This window comes from Elephas maximus, chromosome 7, assembly GCF_024166365.1.
Source record: "Elephas maximus indicus isolate mEleMax1 chromosome 7, mEleMax1 primary haplotype, whole genome shotgun sequence".
Taxonomy (NCBI): Eukaryota; Metazoa; Chordata; class Mammalia; order Proboscidea; family Elephantidae; genus Elephas; species Elephas maximus.
Genome location: NC_064825.1, coordinates 38,756,333 through 38,781,258, shown reverse-complemented (window position 1 = coordinate 38,781,258; position 24,926 = coordinate 38,756,333). Strand labels below are relative to the sequence as shown.

The 24,926-nt window shown below is 38.4% G+C and overlaps 1 protein-coding gene across 3 annotated transcripts in view; it reads right to left on the bottom strand.

Annotated features, from left to right (window-relative positions):
• PRCP (prolylcarboxypeptidase) overlaps positions 1-24,926 on the bottom strand; it is a 103,058-nt gene that overhangs the window by 20,680 nt on the left and 57,452 nt on the right. For 2 of the 3 annotated variants that reach the window (XM_049889640.1, XM_049889641.1), the window contains exons 2-6: positions 16,059-16,199; positions 12,746-12,847; positions 9,411-9,592; positions 8,957-9,114; positions 7,656-7,828 (exon numbers count right to left, since the gene is read on the bottom strand). In XM_049889640.1, the coding sequence (XP_049745597.1) occupies positions 7,656-7,828; positions 8,957-9,114; positions 9,411-9,592; positions 12,746-12,847; positions 16,059-16,199 (756 nt within the window). The remainder of the gene's footprint in view (positions 1-7,655; positions 7,829-8,956; positions 9,115-9,410; positions 9,593-12,745; positions 12,848-16,058; positions 16,200-24,926) is intronic. The other variant, XM_049889642.1, reaches the window with a different exon arrangement.

The following is a 24,926-nucleotide window of genomic DNA, read 5'->3' as shown; positions in this document are numbered from 1 at the left end:
AGCTCGGTATCATCAGTCAAACAAGGCTAGGGGCCAACTGTGGACCAGACCATCTATTGCTCATATGCAAGTTCAAGTTGATGCTGAAGGAAATTAAAACAAGTCCACAAGAGCCAAAGTATGACCTTGAACATATTCCACTTCAATTTAGAGACCATCTCAGAAATAGGTCTGACTCATTAAACAATAATGACTGAAGAAGACCTGACAAGTTGTGGAATGACATCAAAGATACCAGACACAAAGAAAGCAAAATATCATTAAAAAGACAGGAAAGAAAGAAAGATCAAAATGGATGTCAGAAGAGACCCTAAGGCACACCAACCCTGGGACAAGGACTAGAGGCAGGAGGGGACAAGAAAGCCGGTAATAGGGAACCTAAGGTTGAGAAGGGAGAGTGTTGACATGTCGTGGGGTGGAAATCGATGTCATAAAACAATATGTATACTGTTTAACAAGAAACTAGTTTGTTTTGTAAACCTTCATCTAAAGTACAATAAAAATAAACAAATGAAGAGTTCTTATAAGGGAAAAAAAAAAAGAAGAATAGACCCTAAAACTTACTCTTGAACACAGAGCAACTAAAGCAAATGGAAGAAATGATGAAGTAAAAGCTGAACAGAAGGTTTCGAAGGGTAGTTCAAAAAGACAAAGTAGAGCATTATAATGAGATGTGCACAAACCTGGTGTTAGAAAACCAAAAGGGAAGAATGTGCTTGGCATTTCTCAAGCTGAAAGAACTGAAGAAAAAATTCAAGCCTCGAGTTACAATACTGAAGAATTCTACAGGGAAAATACTAAATGACGTAGGAAGCATCAAAAGAAGATGGAAGGAATACAAAGAGTCACTGTACCAAGAAGAATTGGTCAACATTCAACCACTTCAGGAGGTTGCATATAATCAAGAACCCATGGTACTGAAGGGAAAAAGTCCAAGCTGCACTGAAGGCATTGGCAAAAAACAAGGCTCCAGGAACTAACGGAATAAAAATTGAGATGTTTCAACAAATGGATACAGCACTGGAAGCACTCGTTCATCTATGCCAAGAAATCTGGAAGACAGTTACCTGCCCAGCTGACTGGAAGAGGTCTCTATTTGTACCCATTCCAGAGAAAGGTGATCCAACAGAATGTAGAAATTCTCAAACAATATCATTAGTATCATATGCAAGTAAAATTTTGTTGAAGAACATTCAAAAGTTGTTGCAGTAGTATACTGACAGGGATCTGCCAGAAATTCAAGCTGGATTCAGAAGACACGGAACCAGGGATACCACTGCTGATGTTAGATGGATCCTGGCTGAAAGCAGAGAATACCAGAAAAAAGTTTACCTGTGTTTTATGACCATGCAAGGCATTCGACTGTGTGGATCATAACAAATTCTGGATAACATTGTGAAAAATGGAAACTCCAGAACACTTCATTGTGCTCATGTGGAATCTGTACGTAGATCAAGAGGCAGTCCTTCGAACAGAGCAAGGGGTTACTGCCTGGTTTAAAATCAGAAAAAGTGTATGTCAGGGTTGTATCCTTTCACCATACTTATTCAATCTGTATTCTGAGCAAATAATCAGAGAACTGGACTATATGAAGAAGAATGCGGCATCAGGATTAGAGGAAGACTAATTAGCAACCTGCATTATGCAGATGACACAATCTGGCTTGCTGAAAGTGAAGGGAACTTGAAGCACTTATTGAGGAAGATCAAAGACTAGAGCCTTCAGTATGGATTACACCTTAACATAAACAAAAATCCTCACAACTGGACCAAAAAAACAACATCATGGTAAATGGAGAAAAGACTGAAGCTGTCAAGGATTTCATTTTACTTGGATCCACAATCAATGCCCATGGAAGCAGGAGTCAAGAAATCAAATGACACATTGCATTGGGCAAATCTGCTGCAAAAGACCTCTTCAAAGTGTTAAAAAGCAAAGATGTCACTTTAAGGACTAAGGGGCACCTGACCCAAGCCATGGTGTTTTTAATTGCCTCATATGCATGTGAAAGCTGGACAATGAATAGGGAAGACTGAAGAAGAATTGATGCCTTTGAATTATGGTACTGGTGAAGAATACTTAATATACCATGGACTGCCAGAAGAATGAACAAATCTGTCTTGGAAGAACTACTGCCAGAAGCAAGGATGGCAAGGCTTCCTCTCACATACTTTGGGCATGCTATCAGGAGGGACCAGTTCCTGGAGAAGGACATCATGCTTGGTAAAGTAGAGGGTCAATGAAAAAGAGGAAGGCCTTCAACGAGATGGACTAACACAGTGACTGCAACAATGGGCTCACACATAACAATTGCAAGGATGGCGCAGGACCAGGCAGTGTTTTGTTCTGTTACACCCAGGGTTACTATGAGTTGGAACCAACTCAAAGGCACCTAACAACAACAACACAAGTCAAATAGAGTAAAAGATCAGCAATTTTAGTTCAACCTTATGCTCACTTCAGGCTAACCCTTTCAACTTGCAGATGTTATCTACTTGATGAGGTCAAGCCTGTGGCCTGTAGATTGCTGACTTAGGGGCTGTGATCTAATCAGAGAACAAGGAAAGAGTCTGACAACTACCTTCTTCCAAAATACTCAACAGTCAGGTAGCCCCTGCTCTGTACTTTCTATTTATTTTGCTGGCACCAGAAATAGGCATACCATTCCTACTTATGCCATAAATGCACTGATATGGGGGCAGCTGGAGCTGCTGAGGCTCCTAGTACAACTACTGAATGCTCCTTGAAGCCAGGTACTTTCTCGACAACAACTTAGGAAGTGACATATAATGAGCATTCCCCTTTCACAGAGGAGAAAACAAGCTCAGGGAGGTTTGGCTACAGATACTCAATTAAAAAATTGTGAATATAAGTTCTGAACCCAGACTTTGACCACGGAGCCCTGATTTAAAAATCTGCCTCCTTGATATTATAATAACAACAATAATGATCATTAGCGACCCTACAGGACAGTGTAGAACTGCCCCATAGTTTCCAAGAAGCACCTGGCGGATTCGAACTGCCAACCCTTTGGTTAGCAGCCGTAGCACTTAACCACTACGCCACCAGGGTTTCTGCAATAATGATTATATAACAATTAGCATTAATACAGCACTTACTGTACAACAACCAAACCAAACCTGTTGCTGTCATAAGTTGATTCCCACTCAGAACAACACTATTAGGACAGAGTAGAACTACTCCATAGGGTTTCCAAGGAGCAGCTGGTGAATTGGAACTGCTGACCTTTTGGTTAGCAGCCTTAGGTCTTAAGCACTGTGCGACCAGGGCTCCTACTGTACACCAAAAAAAAAATGAAACCCATTGCTGTCCTGTGGATTCTGACTCATAGCAAACAAGTCCTATTAAATCCTCTTAGCAACTCCTAACAACCATTACAATTAGTACTATCTCCCATTTTGCAGATGAGAAAACTAAGGCACAGAGAGGTTAAGGAACTTGCCCAAAGCCCCAGATGGGAGAAGTGGCAGAGCTGGGATTCAAATGCAGTCTGATTCTGGAGCTTGCATTCATAACCTCTAGACTACACAAACCCAACTTTGCAAGTTATACTATAAGAGAAATGCAACACAATGAGTACTTAAATATACCTACAGTTTCATGCCAAATTTTTTAAACAAATGCTTTTTGATTCTTAGATTGCCTTTATAATTTCTAAGTTTATTTGTTTTAGGTAAAAACTTGGAAGGGATTCTGCAGCAATATAAAATTCCAAAAACTTTTTAATTAACAACAGGAGAAAAAACTATAAGACAGTAGAGTAATATAAGGCTCAAGAATGAACATTAAAAATGTACAGACTTCATTCACCTTCCACTTCCCAGAACTAAGGTGAAGATTCAGGAAAAATTTAAAAAGAGCATTATAAGTTCACTTTAATAATTCTGGTTTTAAAATGTGTACACATAGTGGAGCAAAGAGAATATTTCAGCCTTAGTACCAAGCTAATCAGCTCTGTACCCAAATATTTAGATTCTGCCCTTTGACCCCAAGTACACCAGAGAAAGTAAAGATAATGATTTGTTTAAAAGCTTTAAGTGTCTCTGTCTCTGCCAATAAGCATTTGAATAAGAGAATGAAAAAGAAGGGGGCAAAAAATGTTTTAAAAGAGGAAGAAAAGAAAATAAGTTTAAAAAAAAAAAAAGACCAATCTCCTCTCAGTGAGTATGGTCCATCCACATTAGAGAAAGGATTAAGCAGATACATTCAGCTTTTCTAACAGATTTTCTTTCTCTAAGGCTTCAATACCCCTCTCACACTCACTCAGATAATCACATTAGTTTTGTCATTAAAAGCTCCCTTTTCATAGAATGCACCTAACCCGCTTAAACCACCCAGAGAGGTCGAATACATTATCAAACACCAAGACAAACGGAAGAGATTTTCCATTTTATGTCTTATTATTTCACTGTATCTATCTGCATGCTCAGAAGGCTAAGCTAAAAGATTTGGTGAGTTATCAGCTAAAAAATGATTCCAAAATAAACAAACTACAGTATCCTTTAAAGCTGCTCTTTCAGCTGAGAAATCCAGATTTGAAAGAGTTTTTATGCTGACAGAACAGTCAGATGACAGAGGGGTTTTCTATTTTCCTTTTCTCTTCTTCCTTGTATTCTATCAGCCAAGTCCATGATTATTTCTGCATGAATGTTGCTGCTTCTGTTAACAGTAAACAAAAGCAAATGGAGTCTCAGTGTGCAAAGTCCAAAGGCAAATTAAAAAGAACGATACTTGAGTTGACATGGAAAATGGCATTTAGTCGCTGCCTATGTATCCTCAGAATTGTACATGGTCCAGTCAGAATTGGAATTCACCTGCTTTTTTTCATAACCCAACTGCAACATATTATCTCACCATCCTAAAGCCTGAGTCACAGGCTCAGAAAAGGACGGCTGTTTGTCAGCCCTTTAAAAAGGAGGAAGTGTATCAGAGGGAGGAGGAGTCCTGGTTAAATGGAACTATCCAAGTGAAAGAGCGGTCCCCAACTGGGTAGTGTTCCAGGGATTAGTGGGTTGGGAGAACAGAGAGGGGGTCAAGAAAGGAGAAACAGAATGAACAGTGAAAGAAAGTGATCCAAAGCTAAAAGTTTGCAAGGAAGACATTAGTGGAAAAATTCTGAAAATCAGACGGTTAACTAAAGGATAAAATTGGAACTAGACAGAGGCAATAGGAAGTTTCTCAAGCAAGAGGCAAAGAGTGGAGATTACTTCTGGTGAGGTGGAGGCAGGAATAGAATCATGAGTGTATCACAAGTGGTGAAGAATTCCTTAATATGTTAAGAGAAAGGATAAAGTCTACAAGAAATAACTGAAGAAAGCGAAAAGAACCAGTTCTGGATAAAAGAAATAAGAGGTGACTGTGGGACAAAAGAGTTCAGCTGCTAACCAAAAAGGTCAGCAGTTCGAATCTACCAGCTGCTCCTTTGAAACCCTATGGGGCAGTTCTGCTCTGTCCTATAGGGTTGCTATCAGTTGGAATCAACTCATCAGCAATGAGTTTTTGGTTTGGTGGGACAAAGACACTATGTTATCTTGCCTTGAAGATAAGCTTTTGAAATGAATATATGTAAAAGATAAAAGAAGGATTGTGCTAAATCAAAAACGGATGACAAAATATTTGAGGTATACCCCACTGGCTTGGAGTGATTATTCAGGACAGAAATTTTATTTATTTAGAGAGAGTATTTATTTACACTTAAGACTCAACAGCAAAATATCTCAAGAGGAACTTGAAGAACTGGGGAGGAAACTATAGATTGCTCACTGTTCCAAATCACGATAAACCAATTAACCCTAAAAAGCTGTATACCTCTGAATCTTTTTCTAGATCAGGGAGTGGCAAACTACAGCCCCAGGCCAAATCCAGGCCACTGCCTGTTTTTATAAAGACAGCATTATTGAAACGCTGCTCCAATCATGTGTTTATGTGGTGTCCATGGCTGCTTTCACATTACAGCTGCAGAGCGACAGAGACTACTGGCCCACAAAGCCTAAAATATTTATTATCTAGCCCTTTACAGAAAAAGTTTGCCAATGCCTGTTCTAAATAATAAGGGAATTCACCATCTGACAACTCATTTGCTCCCTAAATGGGAATAAAGATGCAAATATAATTCTCACTTTGTACACAGCTAGCCCCAGTAAAACCCAGTGCCGACACAGCTAGAGCACAGACTTAAATCTGATAGGTGTCACATTGTGAGAGATGACCTACCCAAATCATCTGTCAAGTCTCCTCCTAATCCAGTGGAAGATCATAGGCTCTGGGAAATGGCAGACCCAAGTACAAATCCCATTTCCACCATGTCTTAGTTGAGCTTAATTTCCCTTCTGTAAAATTGAGATTATACCTTTCTTCCCCCACAGTATTTTTATTAGGAATAAATGAGGTCACATATATGAAAGTGCTTTGTGAATAATAAAATAGAAGGATAAGGCATTATTAGCACATAGACATTTAAGGAGACTAATTGGTTTAGATTTAGGGTCTCCCCATTATTTTGACTCAGATTTTCTTAACATGAGAGAAGTCTGCTCTTTTTAAGAATTTTCTTTGGATCAATTTAATTCAATATACACTTTTTCCAGTCTGCTATGTACAAGACACTCACAGGTCATTCTCCTTTTTAGATGAAGAAAAATTACTCTAATGACAAATAGACTTGTTCCATTTGGTTACAAAGTTTCTAACAAGGTGTGCATTTAATAGTTCAAAAAAAAAAAAAAGGGACAGTTAAATTAAAAGTGCTCTTGTAACCTAGCTCTTGTATTACTAATTCTATTTTCATTTCTAGCACCCATGCAGTGCCAGTTATATTCTCTAAACTTATTAACCATCACTTGATCAGACTTTTGTGTTTTAAAGCTAAAAGGAACGTTCTCTCCAAAGGAGCACTTCTAAAAAGCATATACAATAAGGCATTTTCACATGAAAACAACCTTAAAATGTATAGTTCTTTGTACTTTCCAGAGTACTTTCGTATCTAAAATTATGTTTGATCCTCACCACAACCCTATCAGGTATGTAAGTATTGTTAAACTATTCCACAGAGGAAGACTCTGAGGCTCATGGAAGAAGAGCACCTTGTCCAAAATCATACAGCTAGCTGGTAAGTGGCAGTTGTGGACCCCCACCTTCAGAATGCAAGTTGGTACTCTTTCCACTCCACCGTCCTATGTGGGGATCACTCTTCCACATTGTGCATAGCACTTCGGATGCTTTAGCAGTTGACTAAATCACATGACTACGATAACGGCTGCCGTTTACTAAGCACTGGCATGTACTGGCATAACTCTGGGTGTTTTACATATAAATTACGCATGCATAGGACATGGCACATAAACATAGTATTATATGTCATTAATAGCAACTATAATTCTTATTTCTAATCTATAAAAAACAACTCTGTAATTTAAGCATTTTATCTCAAGTTTTCAAATGAGGAAACTGAGAAAAGTTAGGTAAATACCCAAGGATGCAAAATTAGAAAATGGCAGAGCCCAGGGTCCCAGCCCAAGTTTGACTAACTCCAAAGCCCCCATGCCCGGGCCTTTCTCTGGTGCTAAAAGCAGAGAATGCACATGAAAAAAATGAGAAGTGTGTTATAAAAAAAGATGAAAAGGGCTTCATGTTACCTTAATAGGCCAAGCAGGCAAAGGCTGTAAAAAGTTACACTCGTAAGGGTAGTCCACCATTGCCAGGTTCACCCAGGTTTCAGAGATCCAGTCTTTCAACATTCGGAAGTCCTGAAAATCTGTCAGTGGGCTGCATAAGTGAAGGGCCTCAGAAAGCCACTGCAAACCACTGCCTGAGAACAGAATCACATTGTTGGAATATACTTCTTCTAAAAAGTACTAGTCAACAGAGGGCATTATAGACCATTTATTCTTCACTTGGCATTTTAGAAAAGTCAGTCTTCCATTTGTCCAAGATGCTTCTTCAATATTTGGTAAAATATTATTCGAGCAACTGGATAATCTCACAATAGACGAGTCAGGGATCTTACCAGAGTTAGTATTCTGAATTATTCCTCGTTTTGTTGAGATACTATTTTCAATTATAATTAAAAAAAAATACATATGGGTACCCAGAATATATAAAGAATTGATACAATCAATAAGCTAGAGGCAAACAACACTATTTTTTTAAATGGGCCAAATTAATATATGAAAAAGTATTCAACTTCATTAGTAATCAGGCAAATGCAAATTTAAAGCATAATATCATACCACTACATACCTGCCCAGGTGAAAGATGTGGTAGTTTGCTTCTACAAAGGTTACAGCCTTGGAACTCTATGGGACAGTTCTGTTCTGTCCTACAGAGTCGTTATGAGTCGGAATTGACTCAATGGCAAAGGGTTAGACATGTATGAACACATTTATAGTAGCACTATGAATAGTGGCCAAAACCTGACACAGCTGCAATGCTACAGAATGGACAGTAGAAATAAACTCAGTATGTTCATTTCATGGAACACTATAGCAGTGACAATGCATAAACTAAAACTAAATAAAACAAATGGATGAATCTTAACAAATATAGTATTGACCAAAAGATGGCAGACACAAAATATATATACAACATGATTTTAATTACCAAAAAATTCAACAACAGGCAAAATTAATCTATGTTTCTAGAAGTGAGGACAGTGATGAGTCTGGCAGATGTGGAGGGAGTGACTGGAAAGGGCGCGAGAGGATCTCTGAGATGCCGATATGCTTGCTCTCTCTTGACCTGGATACTAGTTACACTACGTATTCGCTTTGTAAAAATTCATCAAGCTGTACCTTCTGATATTTGTACTTTTCTGTATGCATGTTATACTTGAATAAAAGCTTACTTAAAATGTAAGAAGTGTTGAATTTAAGAAGTGAAAAGTAAGAAACCAGGAAAAAAAAAAAAACACAATTCTGCCCTCCTAACTAAAACTTACTTGTAGTTGCAAGTCGATTAATGACATTCCAGGATCTCCGGATGCTCTCTGAACAATTTGGGCCACTTTTCTTAAAATCTCTAGTTACAATCTCCATAAATATACCACAAGGTACCAAATCTTCAAACTGCCAGATAGGAGCAGAGGCTGCAAGAGCGCTAAATGGTAAGGAAAACAAGGAAGGAGAAAAGCAAAAAAAATTGTAACTCACCTAATTCAAGTTTTAAGATTGAAACTGAGATTGAAAAAACTGGTGATAAAAATCACATACCTACTGTCCTATAGGGTCACTATGAGTCGGAATCAACTCAGTGGCACTGGGTTTTTTTTATTGATGAGATAGAAACTAGAAATTTCAGTACAATATAACGGAAAATGTTTTACCTGAAATGAATATCTAAGTTTGTTTTGACAATCATTAAGAAGTGCTCATGTCCAACATAAACACACTTACCCAACCACTAAATGAGGATATTTCATCCTGAACCACGCTGCAAGCATGCCACCGTAAGAGCCCCCTACTGCAATGACAGGTTGATTTTCAGCTCCTGGGATTGTTTGTTTCAAGTGTTTGATTAACTTGGCAAAATCAGCCAGAGCTTGTTCTGATGTCAGAAAATTCAAGTGTCTGGAATCCTAAAGAAAAATAACAAAGAACATGGGTATAAGCGTGCACATAATAGCAGCTTAGCATAGCATGGATCCAGGAAAGAGCCAGAGTCAGATAAGCTTTTCTCCAAATAGAATTTCCAGGCAATGGAGCTGATACATCCAGTCAAAGCAGTAGCAGTGTCGATTTAAACAGCTCATGAAAAGATGGTTTTAAGTTTAAGAACATAATGTATCTTGCATTCAAATATAATTTCTACTAAATAGTATTTACTAAAGACCTTGTTGAGGCTATAGAAACAAATAACATGTAACAGCAATGTGATATAGTGAAAAAAATCCAAACTAAATAGAACAACTGTTATATCACGCTCTTATTTCAGACCTTGATACATTTAAAATGGCTAATAGATATGCAGAGGTAAACTAAATCCTGCGGAAAACTGAGGTAAGGATTCAGTAAAAATAACTCATCCTATATTATCCAAAAGATTACGTATTACATCTGCCATACCAACAATGTGAAACAAACTAGCCTGCTTGACAAAATCAGCTATGAGATTGGGGGGAAAAAACCACACAGAGCAACTATTTTCAGGCATAGGCTGTCAGGTAGCTTAAAACATTGATTCCTGAGGGAAGGGAAACTCCCAAAATAAGTTCCATGACCATCTAGCTCTCTGCCTAGGGCAATTACCAAGTAGAACTCAAACACTGACCTCCTGAGCAGAAAAAGGCTAACGAGCTGTTTTTAAAATAAGTCCACAAACTCTTGACACTCCTCCCATCAAAGGGTGAAACCTAATTCTCTTCCCTTTGAACTTAGGCTGGACTTAGTGCCTTGGTTCTAACAAACAAAACATGGCAGAAGTGCTAGTGTGTGACTTCCAAAATTAGGTCATAAAAAAGCATTGTAGCTTCCATCTTGTTCTCCTGGTCTGCCAACTTTGAGGAAGCTAGTCACGGGGACACTCAAGTAGGTCTTTAGAGAAGCCCAGGAGGAGAGGAACTGAGGCCTCTTGCCAACATCAGGTATTAATTAGTCACTCACGTGAGTGAGCCACCTTCAAAGTGGATCCTCCAACCCCAATCAAGCCTTCAGATGACTGCAGTGCCGGCCAACATTTTAACCTCATGAGACCCTCTGAGACAGAACCATTCAGTTATCCTACTCCTAATACCTGATCCACAGAAGCTATGAGGTAGTAAACGGTTTTTGCTGTTTTAAGCCACTAAATTTTGAGATAATTTGCTATGCTGCAGTAGATAAGTAATAGTAATACAGCTATCCGCCAATATTAGGCTATCCTCTGTTTGACCTTTATGCTTTAGTCTCACCACTGTTTGACTCCTTTCATCATTTGGCATATTCCTAATCACAGTTCCATCTTACCTCTTTTCTATGTACGTCACCTACTCACTTAGCCTACCCCTTATCAAAAATACGTGCTTTCTGACTTCTTACCTCCTTTCTCACTGTCTGTCACTATTCTTTACTCCCAGTTTTCATGGCACTACATACAGTTGAAGGAGCCCTGGTGACACAATGGTTAAGCTCTTGGCTGATAACCTAAAGGTCAGTGGTTGAAAACCACCAGCCACTCCGTGACAGAAAAGACCTGGTGATCTGTTCGCATAAAGATTTCAGCCTAGGAAACCTTATAGGGCAGTTCTACTCTGTCTTATAGGGTTGTTTGGAGTAGGAATCCACTTGATAGCATACAGCAACATGTACAGTTGAGAGCAATTTTTTTTTCCAATCCTCACATAATATTTGTAATATCTCTCATGCTACTGACAAATTCTGTGAGCATAAGAAGGGAAAGAAGCATATCATAGAGACTCCTTAGCCCCATTTTGCTAATAGAATATGAATTCCAAGGACCTAGGAAGGGAGTTGGAAACCCTGGTGGTGTAGTGGTTTAAGTGCTACGGCTGCTAACCAAAAGGTCAGCAGTTCGAATCCACCAGGCGCTCATTGGAAACTCTATGGGGCAGTTCTATCCTGTCCTATAGGGTTGCTACGAGTCGGAATCAACTCGATGGCACTGGGTTTTGGTAGGAGGGGAGTTATGTTCCTATCTGCAAGAAGCTCCTTCTCAATGGCTTCAGGACCTATCAACTCCCTAATCAGATATTCATGCAAGATAATAAACTAAAGGATAGAATTTCCTATGAAGCCTACCAAAATATCAGCAAATTGTTCTGCTTTCTATTTGTAACACAAGGACACGTTTTATTTATTTTAGTTATAAGCCTATGAGAACAAAAATAAAAGCTGCTTTGAAAATAGGCAGCCTAGAAAATGATTGGCCCAAGTTCTTCCAGCTTAGAATTTCCCAAAAGCATGGCATGTGTATGCCGGTGGTATGCAAGATGATATCAGGTAAGAGAACAGCATTTTCAATTTAATACTTATCATTTTACTTTCATGTAAATTAGAAAAAATAACTAGCACATAAAGCCCTTGATTTTAACCAATTTCATTGCTTAAAATAATGCTAAGCTTGAAAAGTGAGTTGTTTAAAGAAAAACATTAATAACAATACAGGTGGCAAACTGATATAGCCAGAATCACAAGGGAAGCACGTGAGTGACTCAGTGAAGGAAGAAGTTTCCTAGTTCATTAGGTGCAGCGTCTGCAGCCGAGGCCAGAGCTCCTTGTGAGAAAGTAAAGGCCAGAGGGAATGCAAGTGACCAGCTGGCCTCAGAGAATCATAGAGATTTTCTGTCCTTATTTTATTGATTATATTTTCTTGAAAATACCTTGTGAAACAAATATTTGAGTACTCATTATATATTTCCAGTGGTAGACACAATAATTTAAGTGTATAATTTATGAAACAGAATCTTTTACTGACATTTTCAAAACAATAAAAAGTTCCCTGCACTGTTTCTACAGCCATGGATTAAGACTTACCTGGCTAAGTCTAGCCTTATCACACTGAGTTAAGAAGTGATTTATATTAGAAATGATAATAATAGAGCCAAAAAAAAAAAAAAAAAACCCTCAATCTGTTCAAATTCCATATAAGGGTAAAAGATTAAGCACAACTTACTAAGAGTTCAAGCAGAACAAGTTAAAGCTATCATTTCTTTCTCATAGTGGGGAATGTAATTAGAAAATGTCCTATATCTAAAAAAAAGCTTGTAAACTTAAAAAAATAAAAGTATACTTACCTTGAATGAGTTAGCACCAAAGGGAAGGGACTCTCCATAGTATCGGTGTTCAGCAAACACCAACATAGCTTTCAGTTCCTCAGCCACATCCCACATGAACCCCTAGCAAGATTTCACAAATTCACAGGATAAAATCAAGATGTGAACAAGGTCACTGAACCCTTTTTTTTGCAAACCATATGAAATGGATGTTAAACCAGACCAAAAAGGGGTCTCTAGGAAATTGTGCGATTTATGTTTGTTCTACAGATAAATGATATAATACCTATTTCATTGTTGCACATCCAATTGCATAATGTATTAGAGTGAAACAATTAAAAATAAGCCTAGGCTGCTCATCTATCAGTTACTCCATTTCTCCTTATCCTAACATGAAAGCCCTAGAATCAACATTTTGTCTAAAAAGTCCTCAAATTTTCATCAAGTTGTACTCTGTGTCAAATATTATAGGCAATAGCTGAGGATATCCAGGTTATCCTTCTACTCATAGGCATTTACAACATAAAAGAGAAAACAGCACAAATAAACACACTGGACTCTCTTATGCGGACTTATACTTTTTTTGCTAAATAGCGGCTAACAATAAATAGCTAATATTAATTGAGTGTTTACACTGTGTCAGGCCCTGTTCTAAGCACTTTACATGTATTCTTTTAATTATTACAACAATCTTAGAGATAGGCACTTTGATTATGCCTCTGTATTGTGTACCTACAGCTTGTCATTAATCAATCACTGCATTTTTTCACTTACTTCAGCTGTGGCCTCAGAATTCTCCACAAGCATTCTAGGCAGTCAACATCGATTAGACTTAAATTTAGCACAAGGAGCCCTGGTTGCTCAGTGGCGCACTGGTTAAGTGCTCAACTGTTAACCAAAAGTTCAGCAGTTCACCCTCCCTACCCTCCTTGCTTCACAGGAGAAGAATGTGGCAGTCTGCTTCCATAAAGATTTACAGCCTTGGAAACCCTATGGGGCAGTTCTACTCTGTCCTACGGGGTCACTAGAAGTCTGAAACGACTCAATGGTAGCAGGTTGTTTTTTTTGTTGTTTTTTTTTTTAATTTAGCACAGGACATTAAACCTATTTGCCATTCCTAGTACCGTTGTTGTTTCTTGTCCTCATAAACAAACGAACAGTTAGGAGATCCGTATGCATGTGAGGATGGAGAATTTAACCTGATGTCTATGATGGTTTCGATAACCACACTTTCTCTCTTAAGGACCTACTCACTCACTGCCATTTGTCTACAGACCCTCTAACACCAGCTCAAGCAACCCCTCCTCTGCCTGGCTCACCTGATCACTCCCTGCATCTATTTCAGGAATATCTTTATTTAAAAAAAAAAAAAAATCCATGTAATATATTAACATTTAACATTATGTGCCAGCACTGTACCAAGTTCTTCTTTTTTTATTTAGTCTTCATAATTCTATGAACTAAATGTTATTATACCCATTTAACAAATGAAAAAACTGAGACACAGAAAACAAGCAAATAGCTACATTATTTTTTACGCTCACAAACACAATCATTCGGGCAACATCCCCAGTTCCCTAAGATTAGAATTCAGAAACCCCGATGGCAGAACGGGATGTAGCAGGCATAACCAGATGTAGGTAAAACAACAGCTTCCTGCACGCAGCACGTGTATCTCATATCTCCTGTATACAAAGCAATGGTGCTGCCAGCTGTGCTGCCGGGCTGTGCTAAGTATATAACATGGTGTTTGCACAACGTCCAAATCACATAATGTCCTATTTCACAGAATACATCATGGATATTAAGCAACACATGACTGTGTAGGAAAGCTGGTAGAACAGGAAAGATAAATTAAAACATAGCTACAACTTTACCTTTGCCCACTCCTATGTGATTTGTCAAACTTGTATTTTTTTTCTTCTTATTTTGCATTTTCATTTTATTCATTCATCTACCTAATAAATATTTATTGAGTATCTACTATATGCCTAGTGTAGTCCTGGACTCTGAATACAACACTAAACAAACACACACAAATCCATGCCCTTATGTAGTTTTATAGGCCAGAAACAAAATAATTAAGTAAATAAATGGAATGTTAGGTGATATGTGCTATGGAGAAAAATAAAGCATAAGAAGAAGACAGGGAATATAAGGGCTCAATTTTGAATATGGCATTCAGGGAAGAAATTAAAAATATATACTTCTCATAGAAAATTTAGAAAACACAAATGAGCAAAAATAACCTAATAAAATAATCCATAACATTTTGGTATGTGTTGTTCCAGTCTTTTCTTATACAGATAGAAAGAAGACTTGTTTGATGGTGACGTTTTATGTTTTGTTCTGTTTTTACAAAATTGGGATCCTACCATGCCACTATCAACATCAATTGGGACGGTAGGATCCCAATTTTGTAAAAACAAAACAAAAATGCATTTGTAGTGTATTTTTTTTTAATCTTACTATATATCGTGACCATCTTTCCATGCCACTAAGCCCTGGTGGTGCAGTGGTTAAGAATTCAGCTGCTAACCGAAAGGTCACCAGTTCAAATCCACCAGCCACTCCTTGGAAACCCTGTGGGGCAGCTCTACTCTGTCCTATAAAACCCAAAAGGGTCCCTATAAATCGGAATTGACTCGATGGCAATGGACTCTTTTTTTTGATTGTTTGTTTATTAATATGTCCTTCTATAGCAATGTTTTCTAGGTAGGAGGAATAAAGAGGCTCTATCGAGTCCCATGGAAAACATTCCTGAGCCCACCCGACCCTAATGAAGTGAGAATCTTAGTGCAGAATGCAAGTAGCCAAAAGTAGTGTGTAAAACGTGCTGCTGATAATTCTAATTTGTACAAGCTTCTCCCTCCTTTAAATAGCTCCTCATTCAACTTTGTGAACCCTTATTGTAAATTAATGGAAGTATTTCATTGTATGACTGGACCTTAATATATTTAACCACTCCCAAGTCATGAGGAATTTATAAATAGCTTTGTGATACCCCTTCTATTTCCCCACAGCCTCATTCACTCCAGAAATTAGCTAGAGTTTTCTTAAATCTTTTAAAATTTGATTGTCTAAAAATGCTATTTCATTATTTTAATTTATAACACTTTAAGGTTACATACGCAGGTTCATTGGACATCTGTATTTTTTTATGAATGGCTTATTTTTTTTTTCTGTTACTAGTGTGTTTATCTTTTTTATATAAAGAATTTTACAATTAAGTACAGTAATGCTTGGCCATATACACTATAAACCTTTCTTTTTCAGTTTATCATACTAAAAGGCAAATTTTTTCAGCAGAGGAATTTCACAAATTTGCACATACCGTATTATTGCAAAACCAGATAATGTCCCCTTCATTACCAGTGTAGAAAAGTATTGATCCACCATCTTTCTTCCAGTATTTATCGGCTATTAGGTACCGCTGTTTAAAAGTTTTATTAATGTCAAATCCAAAATGATCAACCTATGATAATAACGAAACAAAAAGACATTAAGAAAAGTAATTAAATGAAATCAACATAAAGTAATTAAATCAATTCTTCCATCAAAATTAATCTATCCTACAAAAATAATCTCAAAAAAGTTTAAAATTTCATTTGGTTTTGTTGTTAGGGGTAGTAGTGATATTGTTATTTTGAAATTATTTATATTTTAAGATAAAGTAAACAAGTAATTATGTTTTTATTATTGGTGATCAAGATTTTCACTGTGAGAGAAAAGGTACAATGATAATATCAAAGTAGCTATTTTAAAATACAATAATGTTAAAATTGGAAACCCTAGTGGCACAGTGGTTAAGAGCTACACTGCTGGCCAAAAGGTCAGCAGTTTGAATCCACCAGGCATTCCCTGGAAACCCTATGGGGCAGTTCTACTCTGTCCTTTTGGGTCACTGTGAGTCAGAATCAACTAGATGGCAACAGGTGTTTTTTTTTTTTATCTTTTTTTTTAATGTTAAAATTAAATTGGAAATAACAAAGATATCCTTTGTATTTGAATTTTTATCATCCAGATGTCCAACATCAAAATTCAAGAACTAAAAAGAACACTGAAAATACTGTCACCTCAGCCAGTAACAACAGAAATTCCAAGTGCCAGCATTTTGGTGTCTAATACCCACTAAAAGGAACCAGGGCTTGTAAGTGAAGTGGCTGACTGACATGTGGGATAAAGAAGCTACAAGATGCTGTGCTAGGAAGCAAGGAATTGCTCAATCATTAATGGAATTACATCTAACAGACTTAGGAGCCAACTTCAAGGGACTATCACTGGCTAGTTTTTAACAATTTTGAACATAAAAAAGAATAATGATTGCAGTTGATTGAAACACTCAATTCATGAAAATCCATTACCTAATTATATCAAAGAAAAGCAAGAAAAAAATTAATTTGCCAACATTTAAGGTAGTTATTTTATTAAGCCAAGTCCTTACTTTGAAAGTCAGGAATAAAAAGGCGAAGACCTCCCAACTTGCGTTTCCAATGAAACTATTTCAGGGTACTAGGTCTCAGTTGATTAGGAAGAGCTCTGTTTAATAGAATGTGAGCTAATGAATGCAGAAAAAATGACAGAGCTAGAAAAATGACAGCTTGGCAATGCCTAATGAAGTTACTGATTTGGGCAAGAATTATTAACTGGTGTTAAAAGTATTAGGAGAATGGATAATAGGGAAACGGATACTCATATGGTAGCTAAGTAATACAGATATTCTATAAAATACATAATACTCTCTTGTCACAAAGGGAAAATATAACTTTACAGTGGAAGGCTCAGGGTGTCATCACATCATCTAGTGACCACTAATGGTGGAGCAGGCAGGGATTAGGTACCTATCTCCTCGTGTGGTACACGAAGCATACATCATGTGCAACTATTCTTGCCAAAAGTGTTCAACTTGTATCTAATTCAATCTGTAGATCTAATGTCTTGTTTCTAGGAAATACAGAAGGTAGAAGCATAAGTTAAAGACACTTACTCTAAAGAAGCCATCAGACAAATCCAAAGGCAGCCTATTACACAAGACGATGGCATGGTAATGTCATGAAAAAGGGTTATTTTAGATTAAATCAATCTTAAGGAACATAGTAACCAGATGAAATGCACGATCCTGGATTGGATCCTGGTTTGAACAAATAAGCCTTAAGTGACAATTGGGTTATTTAGGGACAACTGGGCTAATTTGAATACGGATTGGGTATTAGATGATACCAAACACTTATTGTTAATTTTGTTAGGTGTGATCATGTTATTTTGGCTACATAAGAAAACATTTTTTAATTTTACAGCTGTACACTGAGCAATTTTGAGATAGAATGTCATCCTGTCTGTAATTTACTTGGAAACAGTTCAGCATGAAAAAGTAAAGCTAAGGGTAATGGAAATTTTTGGAAACGGTGGTGATGACTGCATATCATGATGAACATAATTAATGTCACTGAACTGCACATGTAAAAAAATGTTGAAATGGCTAATGTTTTGTTACATATACACTTACCACAATAAAAAGATAAAGTAGAGTGAATTTAAAAGAAGAAACATTTAATCTATATGAAAAGAGACAAAACACAGAAGATAGTGAGACTTTGCAAGGCAAGCTAATAAACATGTCAAAAAAATAAAAATCACGCAATAATTTTAAGCCTAAATTGAACTTTAAACATATATATATATATTTTAGATTTTTACCCTCTCCTTAATAAACTCGCTGTTTAAAACATAATTATCAAATCTGGCGACACAGTAAGATTCATGTACAACTATCTGAACTTATAGAGTTACCCTCACAGCTCTGGCCCCACTGAGCCTTTAGGGTCTTGGGGGCTGAATTCCCCAGCGCTTTGGAGGGACAGGAGTGAGAATGCAGTGTCTGGTCTGGAGCCAACACAGGCTGACCCAGTGCTGCGCCAGGCTCTCAGGGCAGGTGTTGGTTCTGCCAACAGTGGTTCTCCTTGTGAAGGCTGCAGACCAGCAGCATTAGTATCACCTGAGAACTTGTCGGAAATGCAAATTCTCTGACTTCTTCCAAGACCTACCGAATCAGAAACTGGGGGGGTGGGGGGGTGGAGCCCAGTAATCTGCGTTTTAACAAGCCCTCCAGATGATTCTGATGAATGACTAAAGCTGGAGAACCACTGAGTTAGTATATGCACTCAAATGAGACATAAACCTGCTGTTCTTTCCCTTTAATGGTGTGAGCATCTCACCATGCTGAGTAAGGCTCTGATGTTTAAAGATTTAAATTACCACCAAATGTGGTACCCAAATAAAATCAAACTGCATCGTTTGAAGCTCAATAGAAGAAACCACTGTTTCAACTAAGGGGAAAGACTGGCTGCGTGGTACTTAGTGAAAGGAGGTACAAGGGTCTTTAACAAGGTGTTGTCCTGTGGGATTCTACCAGCGATTTTCACCTTACCTACTGACATTAAAGCCTAGCCTCCCTGTAAAATGAAATATTGCTGTAACCTTTAAAAGCAGCCCACACATCTGGGGTCTTAAACGCTAGCAAGCGGCCATCTAAGATGCATCAATGAGTTTCAACCCACCTGGATCAAAGGAGAATGAAGAACAACAAGGTCACAAGGTAATTATGAGCCCAAGAGACAGAAAGGGCCACATAAACCAGAGACTACATCATCCTGAGACCAGAAGAACTAGATGGTGCCCGGCCACAACCGATGACTGCCCTGACAGGGAGCACAACAGAGAACCCCTAAGGGAGCAGGAGAACAGTGAGATGCAGACCCCAAATTCTCATAAAAAGACCAGACTTAATGGTCTGAGACTGGAAGGACCCCAGTGGTCGTGGCCCCTAGACCTTCTGTTGCCCCAGGACAGGAACCATTCCAGAAGCCAACTCTTCAGATATGGATTGGACTGGACAAAGGGTTGGAGAGAGATGCTGATGAGGAGTGAGCTACTTGTATCAGGTGGACACTTGAGACTATGTTGGCATCTCCTGTCTGGAGGGAAGATGGGAGGGCAGAGGGGGTTAGAAACTGGCAAAATGGTCACAAAAGGAGAGACTGGAAGGAGGGAGCAGGCTGACTCTTTAGGGGGAGAGTAAATGGGAGTATGTAGTAAGGTGTATATAAGTTTATATGTTAGAGACTGACTTGATTTGTAAACTTTCACTTAAAGCACAATAAAAATTATTTTAAAAAAAAGCAGCCCACAGAGAAAAACTTCCAATAATTCTGTCTAAAGGTTTCAAATTTGAAAATATGGGTATGTATATGTAAGGGCCAGCAGTGGTTCAGTGGTAGAATTCTTGCCTTCCAAGCGGGAGACCCAGTTTCAATTACCAGCCAATGAACCTTAAGAGAAGCCAGCACTTGTCTGACAGTGGAGGCTTGGGTGTTGCTATCATGCTGAACAGGTTTCAGTGGAGCTTCCAGACTAATACAGGGTAGGAAAAATGGGCCTGGTGATCTACTTCCAACAAATAAGCCATTGAAAATCCTATGGATCACAACAGTCCAATTACATTGTATATGGGATCACCAAGAGTAAGAGGCCAACTTGACAGCTGCTAACAACAATAATTTGTACATGTAGGACTCCCTGGATGGTGCAAATGATTAAAGTGCTCAGTTACTAACCAAAAGGCTGGAGGTTTGAGCCTATCCTAAGGCACTTAGAAGAAAGGCCTGGAGATCTACTTCTGAAAAAGTGGACATTGAAAACCCTGTGAAGCACTTGCTCTACTTTGACATGCATAAGGTAGCCATGAGTGAAAGTCAACTCAATGGCATTTTTTTTTTTTTTTTTGGTGGTGGTGGTGTTTAAGCAAAAACAAAACCCATTGCCAACAAGTCAGTTCCAACTCACAGTGACCCTATAAGAAAGAGTAGAACTGCCTCACAGGGTTTCCAAGGAGCAGCTGGTGGATTCAAACTGCTGGCCTTTTGGTTAGCAGCTGAGCTCTTAAGCACTGTACCACCAGGGTTCCACTGAGTACTTAAAATACCACCAGGGTTCCATGGAGTACTTAGAGGGAATAAATGAGGTAGAGGGAGATGATGAAGCTCTTTACAGAATTACAGGAAGAATCCTTAGCATGTCAAAATATCCTGTCTTCTGAGTGCTTCACATAAGTATTGAACAGCTGGAAACATACAGTGAGATATCCTTTCTGAAACAGTAATTTCTAAATTTACGTGGCTCCTTCTCATCATCAAGGATGTCAACTTTTGGCTATATAACTAGACCGCTTCCAAAGCTAATGGCCAGGTTAGTTCACTGGGAGCAGGGTGCCCTCTGCTGTTGAAAACTGGGTTCGACAGACCACTTCCGTATCTGTGCTCCTGAATAGAGATTTTATAAATCACAAAATGAAAAGGCAACAGGGGCCTCAGAAACCATTTGATCTGTGTTGTAGAAATGAAAAAAAAAGGGGTCAGAGAGGTCAAGTGACTTGGCCAAGGTCACAAGTCAGGCAGAGCTGGGACTTTTAATTATTTTTGAAGTTTGGTTTATCGAAACAATGAAAATAAATAATAGTATTATAAAAGCAACACAAGCGTGTCCTCAAAAAGGAAACACACCTCTGGTGACACACAGCAGTTCCTTCCAGAATGTCTGGGAAATTTCAAGAGATGCTCCATCCCTCCACCTTGTGGAGGAGAAATGGATTCATGAGAACCAGTAGGTGAGTAAGAACAAAGAACAAACTTTAAACAAAGTTTATTGTGACAAAAATAATTAAACTTTAAAACTGCTCAAGAATAAAGTTCATACTCAGAAAAGCTTATTATATTGTATCTGTTGAATACAGTTTTTGTGTGTCGTCATTGGCGGGAGGGGGGCAGATAACACAGAGTACCTACTATGTGCTTGGCAGGGGGCTGGTGCTTTACACAGATCACCTCATCATCCTGCCAGTCACCCTCTGGGGTCACTTTCCTTATACCAGTCTTATAGGAAGGGATACTCTGATGCTCAGAGGTCAGGTAACTTGCCCAAAGTAAGATAGCTAATAAGTAGAAAGCAACTTAACCCCTACTCAGTCCTGTCTCTCTTCACTACATCACACTACATTTGACAGATAGGACTGACCCCAAACTTCAACCTTTGGTAGGGGATACTAGAGTATCTTTCTCCAAAATCTGCAAAATGAAGTCAGTGGAGGCTTGCATGTTGCTATGATGTTGAACAGGTTTCAGCAGAGCTTCCAGGCTAACGCAGAGTAAGAAGAAAGGCCTGGCGATCTACTTCCAAAAAATTAGTCAGTGAAAACCCGTGGATCACAATGGTCCAGTCCCGTTGTACATGGGGTCACCGTGAGTCAGCGGCTGACTCGACAGCAGCTACCAACGACAATTTACTAATAGTTACACTGCTGGATACAGGACACCTAAAACATTTCAGCAAATCAAGAAATAACATGAACTGTCAAACGGCAGGTCAGTGTTTCTTCAGAGGAAGACTCTGACACCATCTGTAGGCTAAACAGCTCTGGGACAGCACCACCATGTGATCGATAACCTGCGATGGCTTCTGCAAGCTCTGTACCACTAGAATTACCTGACCACAGCTTAAGCTCCCAAATTAGGAAATAAGGTGCCACAGATTATTAAATATGGACATAAATTTTAGGGGATGTTACACCATCAGAGGGCGCTGTTGTATAAGTAGTAAAGTGGAAGAGCCCCCGTAAGTTTTAAGTAATTCATAAAATTTTAGGGCAAGAAAGGAACTTATACACTAAGGCCAATCTCTTAAATGACGAAAAATGAAGAAATTGAGATTCAGAGAAGTCAATTATGTAAAACTTTTCTTTTTAAAATAATTTAAACATGGTAACCATTACCTTTTTTTTTTTTTTTTCTTTTTTGGTCACCCTTCTTTTTAAAATAAAGGTTACAAATTTATGCTGTTAGAAGCTAAGATACTGGTTACACTCACAGGGTAGAAACAATTCTAAATGACATTGAGGGGTTTCTGGAGTTGGGACAGTGCATTTTTCTATACATACCATCGTGAGATAATAACAAATAGATTTTTTAACATTTTTTAAAATTTCGTATGTTTTATTTTATAATATACATGTGATGCTTACATTTTGATTTCACTATACAGTCATATGTAAATTATATTGTGCTAAATCATATCTGTTAAATTTTTTATTCATTAAGAAATATTTATGGAGTCCTTATTAAGTGGCAGGCAATGAGGAAAGAGAACTGACAAGGAGACAATTCCATCTCAAGAAGTTCTATATCTAATAGAAATGATAGACATGCTACTAAACAATCACACTACCGTGTGGCTAAGTTCTACATACAACGTGCCATGGAAGCTCAAAAAGTAAGTTACTATCCCTGACTAAGGGAACCATGGAAGATTTCACAGAGGAGTGAAATCGGAGTTGACTCTAGAAGCCTACCTACAACTTTCTGAGGTACAGAAGAGCATTTCAAGCAAAGGGAAAAAAAAAAAAAACATGTGCAAAGCTATGATGAACTGCGCAGAGCAAGGTACACTCAGGAACTGTTGTTTTTGTGGCAGAAGATACAGAGCTTTTGAGGGGAAAAGATAGATGAAATTAGATACATCGGCTGGTCCCAGATTTAGACATGGAAATCTTCCTAATAAAGAGAAATCCAGCTGAAATCCAAGATTGCTGCTCTAAACCAACAGTGAATGAAATAGGTCCACTAAAAATAGGCTTCACAAAGGCAGGGGCTTTTGTCTGTTTTATTCACTGCTAAATTCCCAGTAACTAATACAGTACCTGGCACATAGTAGAAACCCAATACGTATATAATGAACGAATGAATAAATGCACACATGCATCCTGGCTCTGCCATTGATAAGAAGCCACATCCAACATAGCTGCATAGAGCAGTGTGACCTGAAGCACTGAGAATGGACAGCAAAGTTCCCAAGAAGATAGAAGCTTCTGCAAGTTTGTTTATCGCATGGGTCTGTTACTGGCTTTGGAAATCTTGGTGGCGTAGTGGTTAAGAGGTATGGCTGCTAACCAAAAGGCTGGCAGCTCAAATCCACCAGGCGCTCCTTGGAAACCCTATGGGGCAGTTCAACTTGGTCCTATAGGGTCGCTTTGAATCGGAATCGACGCGACCGCAATGGGTTTAGTTTTGGTTTGGTTACTGGCTTTGGAAAGAGAGCACCGTAGTTGGGTGTGCCTTTTGCCCAGTGATGCATCGTGCACCTAAGGGAGAATTCAAGCCTGAAATTTAAGATCAAATTACAATACAACAGTTCAGTCTTACACAGGTTGCCAAGGAAGTAGAAGCTACATATCCTCTGCAAGGGGAGAAACAGAGATAAATAACTACAAATAATACAGATAGAAGACCTAACATATATTTAGGTAACATATTTTACCTAAAAGATAATCTGACCTTGTCATAGTATTGTAGTGAAGATTTTACAACTAGAAATGACTTCAAAGCTGTGGCTCTCAACCAGCACACAATTATTTAACCTGAATAACAGCTTCCTATAAAATGGATATAATGCTCATTCGGCAGCATGCTGGTGTATGGTGAACCTAAATATGCTGCAAAATGTTGACTTGATCAATGCATGAACTGCAACTTTCCAATAACAGAGTTTTATATAAGAAGGAAGAAATTTGGGAGGTAATATGCTGAGGGAAAGAAGTAACTAGATGGGATATTTGAGGCTATGGGGGTGGGTGGTGTGTGTGATAAAGACAGGTCCTGAGAAGAAACGAGAGAATGGGGTCAACAGCACAGATGGAAGAATTTGACTTGCACAAAAAGAAGAAACCCTCGTCCAATGGGAGATGGCTGCAGGCAGAAGGAGTTGAATTTCTAAATGGAAAGGGAGAAAACTGATGGGGCTCTAGCTAAAGTGCCTTAATTTTTTAATCAATGAAGGGGGGGTAAACTTGTCTGTTAAAGAGAGAACAAAAAGAACACGAAAGGCAACGATTTGGAGATAGAGGTAAAAGTCTATCACAGAAGAAGGATCTGGTGCCTAGACCTCCACACAATCCCTGAGATTGGAAACTGTGAATTTGCAGGCTGACAACCTACCCTGTTGTGAATTTTCTTTAGCCACAGCCCAGGGTAGGAACAGAGAAGTTTAACGGGTGGATGAAACTAGGATGGGAATTTCATAAAGGCTGGGACAGAAAGACAGTAAGAGTCGTCATCCCTGATCTCCATGCAACCATGAATACCCAGAGCCTAACAGG